Source organism: Pundamilia nyererei, unplaced genomic scaffold, assembly GCF_000239375.1.
Source record: "Pundamilia nyererei isolate P.nyererei 1_Seehausen unplaced genomic scaffold, PunNye1.0 scaffold00206, whole genome shotgun sequence".
Taxonomy (NCBI): Eukaryota; Metazoa; Chordata; class Actinopteri; order Cichliformes; family Cichlidae; genus Pundamilia; species Pundamilia nyererei.
This window is the reverse complement of record NW_005187607.1, coordinates 548140-555818: the sequence shown is the minus strand read 5'-3', so window position 1 is coordinate 555818 and position 7679 is coordinate 548140. Positions and strand designations below refer to the sequence as shown.

At 39.1% G+C, this 7679-nt stretch overlaps 1 protein-coding gene across 1 annotated transcript in view; it reads left to right on the top strand.

The window, feature by feature from the left end:
- The window catches only part of LOC102207363 (eph receptor A6), a 173936-nt gene that overhangs the window by 160739 nt on the left and 5518 nt on the right, over window positions 1-7679 (top strand). The window contains exons 11-13 of the mRNA XM_005747850.1: window positions 88-273; window positions 5695-5756; window positions 6108-6317. Of these exons, the coding sequence (XP_005747907.1) occupies window positions 88-273; window positions 5695-5756; window positions 6108-6317 (458 nt within the window). The remainder of the gene's footprint in view (window positions 1-87; window positions 274-5694; window positions 5757-6107; window positions 6318-7679) is intronic.

Genomic DNA, 7679 nt, shown 5'->3' with positions numbered 1-7679 from the left:
GTGTGTGTGTGTGTGTGTGTGTGTGTGTGTGTGTGTGTGTGTGTGTGTGTGTGTGTGTGTGTGTGTGTGTGTGTGTGTGTTCTCCAGGTGAGTTTGGAGAAGTGTGCAGCGGCCGTCTGAGAACACCAGGGAAGAAGGAGATTGCCGTGGCGATAAAGACACTAAAGGGAGGCTATGTTGAGCATCAGAGGTGGGACTTCCTGCGTGAGGCATCTATCATGGGCCAGTTTGACCACCCTAACATCATCAGGCTGGAGGGCGTGGTCACAAAAAGTAAGGAGGATTGTGAGAGAGGTTGCTTACTTGAGGCAAATTCAAATCGCTCCAATGTACATGCAGTGTCACCTCTTCAGTACGTTCTTCTAATATAGTCTGAAACATAGTTGGCAGTGATTTATGGAGGAGCCTGTACACAACTGATGCCGCTGATGAAAAACTGTATTTTTAAGCTACGAGATAAATCTTTTCTTCATAACTCGCGTCGCTCCCCCATACTGCTGCTGCTTTGCTGTATTCACTGCCAACACACAAACTCAAACCCAGTCTACTGCTTCTTCTGCACATTCGAGCCTAATGAGTTTGGCGTTTTTCCATGTAGAATTAAAGAAAAGAACATTGCATCATATAAACATTTGAAACTCTGCTGCTATATTTTTATCAAAAAGAAAGAAGACCCCTCCTCCCCAACAGTTTGGCTGTCTGTTGTAGTCTGCGCAAAATCCTGAATTAACATTAAGCATTTTGCTTATAAAGCAATAAAGTTCCACCTTTAGGTTTTTGGTTGTTTTTTTTTCTTTATTTGTTTTTTTGTATGGTTGCTCTAAAAACAATCTTTAGGGCTGGAACAGACTTTTTCATACTGAGTAATTAGTCACCATGTGAAATGACTTTGCTCTGTTTATACGTGGCTCAATGTCACTATTTCTGCTTACTTATTGTGTAAATTTGTGTGTATGTGTGCATTTTGTTTGCAAGTGGCCGGGCCTGCATGGCTGTGTAAGTCTCCTGTTTTTGTGAAGAAACACATTTTTTCTACAAAACTCGTGTGCGTGAGTGTTTGAGTGTGGACTTGTTAACGAGCTCTGTTTTACTGGGCTCACCCTGTGCAACATATGGTTGTTTTTACAGGGGTTGTATAAACTGAGACATCGCTGTGAATATAAATGTGTCCCCTGAAGACTTTCAATCCCTCTGTGAATGCAAATAGAGGACACTCCTCAGCTCTGACCCCCAAGTGATAAAAACCCAGGCGATAAGGGTTTTTTGTTTGTTTGTTTCTAAGCCAATACTGTCATTATTACATTTAAGGGCAATGATGGCTTTTTTTTGCAGCCACGTATTTAAGCGTTTTCATGCACTAACATCTCTGAAGAGAGTGAGTGGAAAAAAGTCCTCCCAACAGCACAGAGCTGACTTGTGCGGTAAGACTCTTAAAAACATTTTCAGTGACTGTGACTGAGAAACCTTTCATCACATCAGAGGTCAACAACTGTGTCTGCCTGCGCTGAATAGACATCTTTTATCAATAGCACCTCTTTCAAAGCCATTGAGATCACTCTCTAGTCATAATATTGCATCTGGTCCATTTGTATGTTTCATATTTTCTTAAGGTTTTAAATAATCTCAACTTTTAAATTTGATATATAAGTATATATCTTATATCTGAATAAACCTGTTTCCATGACTGCGAATTCAAAAGTGAACATATGCATACAGCACCCTATACATTAAAAGTCATTTGTGTTTGCAGTGGGGCATCAGACTGTATGTAGAGGCTGTATGTATCCTATCTGTGTTCACCTGTCTGTCTTTGTCTTTTCTCCCACTCTCTCCATCTTTCACTCCTTCCATCTGTTGTTGTTCTTCGGAGACTAATTATGGAGAGTATTGTGCTGTGACTGACTGCTATACCTGCTCTGAAATAACAGGTGACACATTAGATTCTGGCAAGCAGGTGCGTTTGTTTTTGTTCAGGCGCTGCACTGCATAACTATATATTGTTTCCAGACCTTGCTAATTAGCTCGGGAAAGCCAAGCTTGATCAAATAATTTCTTGTCTATCCCTGCTGGATTTGTGTAAGGAGGGATGATATTTAAAAGTGATAGGCTTTTGCAGATTTAAACAAAAACATGTGCTCATTTGGTCTCAGGTGATAGAGTTCAGCAAAAACAAGGCTTTACTTATCTAGCCATATGCCTGTATATATATATATATATATATACTCCATGTCTTCCATTTTTGTGACTGGATTATACATTATGAAGCTCAACACATATTATTCCTGAATGTGTGTTTATTTTAAGTTGTTTGTCTTGCCGATTTGAATACCACAGTAGACTTTCAGAGATTATTTCATCACACAACACCATTGACAACAGGTGCTCGGTCTTCCAGTGGAAATGCTCCAAGCACATTCTGTTTAACAGAAATGTTCTAAGCCTGCAGCGTTAGCAATTTCTGTTTAAACCAAAGTGGAAGATGCTTCATTAGCAATCCATAGGAACAATGAAATGCTGGTGCTCAAGTGACCATAACTCTCACCATCTGTTATTTTTATAATTATCTCATACTTCAGACAGTTTTGCATACTTCTTTTGGAAAAGTTGCTGTTCAAAGCCGTTATAAAAGTTAACCCAGCATTCATTCACCAAATCAACCTGTCATTTAGCATCTTTAATCTTTTCTTTTGTAAAAAGTGCAAAAGCAATTTACGTTTACAGTCACGTCCTGTGGAAAACTAAGTACACCCTTACAGCTCCCGTGGGAATTAGGAGGATAAGTAGATAAGTAGTAGCCAGATACTACTAATCAAATATTGACCACCATCAAATTCAACTAGATCTATAAAAGCAGATGTTTGGGCAGTTTGCTGGTCTGGAGCATTCAGGTGAGTATTAATACAACGGCATCTTCCCAGTCTTTGAGAGATTACCCCAAGGTCGGATCATGCAATGCTCAGACAAACTTTAAAAAACTCAAGAGCTACATCTCAGAATCTGCGGGCCTCAGTTACCATTTTAAATGTTCATGATTGCTCATGATTGTGCAATAAGAAAAATATTAAAAGTTGGGAAGCTCACAAAAAAAAAACATCCATAGTTCAAATTTACAAAGCTGCATCTGAGCAAACCACTGCTGGAACAGTGTCTTTTAGCTCGACTAGACCAAAGTGGAGATGTTTGGCCATAATGCACAACATCAAGTTTGGCCAAAGTCAAACAGAGCACATCAGCATGAACTACCAAGCACAGTAGTGGAGGAGTGATGGTTTGGACTGGTTCTGCAGTCACATGACCTTGGCCTCTTGCAGTCAATGAGTCCATCATGAACTGTTCAACCAAAGCAACTGAGACTCATATGTACCATCGGCCCGACTGCTAAAGATTGACTGAAGCTGGGTCATGCAACAGGACAATGATCCCAAGTATATTAGAAAATCTACACCGTAATGGCTGAAAAAGAAAAGAATCAAGTTGTTGCAAAGTCAAAGTCCAGGACTCAACTTAACTGAGGTGCTAAGGGGAAACCTTAAAAGAGCTATCCATGAATTCATGTTTGCCAACCGCAGTAAACTGAATCAGTTTTGTAAAAAAAAAAAAAAAAAATGAGTGGGCCAGGCCAAAATTCCTCCGCAGTGATGTGAGGGACTGTTAATGCAATAAAGGAATTATTACAAGCTATTGAATCATGCGGAGTAGTTTTTTCAAAGGACTGCAGAGTCCTGTGAAAACTTTCTGTTTTGACTGAATGATTTTTTCATTTGAAGGAATGATGGTCTAATTACTCCTCTAAACTTTTCACTTTCAGCAGCTGCACATGATACAATACAAGAAACGTGTCTTGGCTCAGTATGCCTTACTAATAATATGTTGTAGTCACTCAAACAATAACAAATATTGTCATTGAGATTATAGCCCAAAGCTGGCAGACTTCCTTATGCTGCCTGTCTTTTTTTTTTTTTAACAATTTAGCTTTTTTCTGTCAAAATCCAGCACAGTTGCACTATCCAGATGCACAAAAACTCAATTATGTCAGTGCCTGTAAACACGCTGCTATATTGTCCAAATTATAGTCCAACTTATAAATGAGAAGTCATTTAAATTCAAATTAGATTTGACATTTAAATAGGTTTAAGTCACATTATTGTGTCAACCTAATCCAACTATTACTGTCTCTACTGAGCTAAAACACTGACCCCAAAACTGAAGTTTTAGGTTTGTCCTTCAGCTTGTTACACACTATTATTCATCAGAACAGATGAAAAAATACATAACAATGTGCATCGTTTTGTAAGCATTTCAAGTATTATATGCATATATCAGAAGTGTCCAAACCTTGTGGTTTGTTCATATATTGCTGTCTCCCTTCTCGTAAAAAAAGATCTATAAATATCCTTGAAACAGAAAAAAAATGTGGAAAACTAGGAATATTGGATAGACATTAAAAGTAAGACGGCAGTCGTCTGTTGAATTATGAAACGGCAAATACTCACCTGAAACTGTGTTGAGAGACCCCATTATATAAATGTCTGTAAAATAGTCCATCTTCCGTCATGTCATTTTCATATTCCTGTGTGAGTTTTAAAAATTACATGAACTGAAAGTGTAATAACATGGTGTCTCTTCACCAATCAAATACTTGTCTTTCTCTTCCAGCAGTTCAGGAGGGTTTACAGCTCACCAGAAAACAGGCCTTAGACAGTTGGTTTCTAGCTGTAAACCAGTCAATCAGTAACTCTGTAGGGATCCTCGGTGGGGAAACAAAAACATTTGGAAAGAGAAACTGGGCTTACATTTTTTTCTAACTAATGTTTCGTGTCATACATGGACTGAATACTGAATACGGTCCCAACTGACCGGCTGGGTATTTTGAAACGGACAGATTTTATCAATTGAGCAGCTTGACTTGATGCATCAATAAACTGCTCATGTTCTGTGAGGTTGTTTTTTTTTAAGTTGTTTTCCCTCATGGATTTCCTGAAATAGTAACTAAATTTAAAATAATTGAAATACTTTGTAATTTTGTCAGCCGCTCTTTATAAGCATAATGCGTTTTCTACATTAATTCAATTATAATGTTTTAGATGATCAGTGGATCATGTAGGATGGCATGAGAGATAGCATGCAATATTCTTCTTTTATCAGAAAATTCATAATTAATCTGTTTAATCTAATTCTTTAACTGCTTTAGACTACTCGCTGTCTTCTCCATAAATAAAAGATCATTCTCATTGTATGTTTAATGCACGCTTCACTTTGAAGTCTGCTTTACAGTCTGGCCGAGTTTAGATGGTTGTTTCAGAACCAAACATAATCAAATTTTATTTCAAAAACATGCAAACTGAACTAATACTACAGACTGAATATACAATTAGTATTTACTGCAAAGAAGGCCGTGTTTACCTTATGAATAGCAAGTAGCTTTGGTAGGAGCAAGCAGCATACTCAGTTTCTCAGGCAGGACTCCTTCACTTCACTTCTTCGACTTAAGAGGCCAACTGGTGACATTTGGGTGGTTAGATCCAGCCTTTATAAACAGCATGTGCTTTGGACCACAGACATTGTGAGTCTCACTCCATTTCTGCCAAGCTCCTTCGATCTTATCCTCCACCCTACACTGTAAACGGGCCACAATGCCACAGAAATATTCTGAAATAAACACGGCGTATGTGCTGTCTTTGTGTGTTTTTGCAGGCAGGCCTGTTATGATCGTGGTGGAGTACATGGAAAATGGATCACTGGACTCGTTTTTGAGAGTAAGTGTTGGAGTGTCGCAGAACTCAGGCATGATTATTTCCTCAGATAGTCTCAAAATCTCTGCTGTACATATTTTTACTGCCTCTGCATGCCTTTGCACTTAAGGCTTTGCGAGATCACTTCTAGTAACATTTGTGACTCATCACTTATATGAATTATGTAATGTATTTACTGTAGCAGACTCTCCTCTCAGTTTGCTGCTCAGCTTAATTCTGAACAAACTAGTTTCTTCTTCTTTTTTGTCAGTAAATTTTCTTTGTCTTGCTCTCTTTATCCATCCTTACCCTCCTTTTTCTGCCTTCTCCTTCTCTGACCCCATACTTTCCTCAATATCCTATTCTTCCTGTTAGCAACATGATGGTCACTTCACCGTCATCCAGTTGGTTGGCATGCTGCGTGGCATCGCTTCGGGCATGAAGTATCTGTCAGATATGGGCTACGTTCACCGAGACCTGGCAGCTCGAAACATTCTGGTCAACAGCAATCTGGTGTGTAAAGTGTCAGACTTTGGCTTGTCCCGAGTCTTGGAGGACGACCCGGAGGCAGCTTACACCACAACGGTACACCTGACACCCTCCAATAACTCAGCCCTCATAAACCAAGCAGCTGCTGCTAATTTATTACAGCTTTTCACAAAGCTGAAATCATTTTGTTCTATGTCACAACTGGGAAAAATGTTACTGTTAGGACCTGCACTGAGGTTGCATCGATCCATTATTTTCCTGGGATTTTAATGTTGAACCATTTTAGGAAACTAAGGCTGTAATGCGTAAAAAGCTTCTGTTTTTTTAAGTTGTTTCTCCATCGTTGCATTTTATCGCCTCAAAAATTGCTAGATGTGAAATATTGACAGGTAAAGCCAAGAGAAATCTAAACAAAAGATGAAAAACAAGGAGCAAATTCAGAGGGGATATCCCTGAAACATGAAGAGATGAGCAGGCAAAGAAAGTAAGCAGGAAGTGTAATCGATTGCAGAACAGACAGACTGACGACTAACAAGGGAGACGCTGAACAATATATACACATGAGGAGCGAATAGGGATCAGGCACGGGTGGACAATAAGTGCAAAGCAGACAATCATAGAGGCAGGAAAACAAAGGAAACAAAACCAAAGAGGCACATAGAAAGTGATTACCAAAATAAAACAGAGACACTGAAAACACAAGGAGAGACAAAGGAAACACAGGGGATAGTGAGGAAAGGTAATGAGAAGTTAGTGAGGAGATCTGAGCCTCGACAATAGCTACAGCAGCACAGTAATATCCATGATAAAAGTTTACCCTCACTCCAGTCTTATTCACAGCCAGCTGGTGTAAATCTGGCTTTGGTAGCGAATCTCATTAGAAGCAGAGACTGAAAGTTTTAAACCGCAAAAGGCACGGAAGTCCAACCTAGCAGTTGTTCCCTAGCTGTTAGGTTGGACTAGTATGGCAGTATCAAAAAAGAAAAACGGATTTCCAAAGTAGCTTCTACACGTACTCTGAAAACTTTGCATCTCCAGAAACCTAGTTTTCAAAAACACATCAATACTGAAGCGAGGAGACGAGAGTCTTGTGGATCTTTTTTCTTTCAGCACCTGTTGCTTCTTATCATTGTTTCACTCAAACAAATCCCCAGATGTCAGTGTGGAAAAGTAAAATCAAAATCAAAAATGAAATATGACACTAAAAGTTTTGAATTTTCAATTAAACGGTTCTATTTACCGTGTATGCTGATGCTATCTGTATAAGAAACCCGATGCATTGCTCCAACTAGATTAGGCTGATTTAATTTAGATTTTCCTGCTTTACCGGCCGAGGCAAGCAAAAGATGGACTAGCCTTGAATTGCAAAAGTGAAACTTTCAGTGCTCATGTGCTAAATCTGTCTGAGCCCACAGTGACCTCCATTTCCTGGTTTGTATTGAGGTTTTTGTGTGAGGG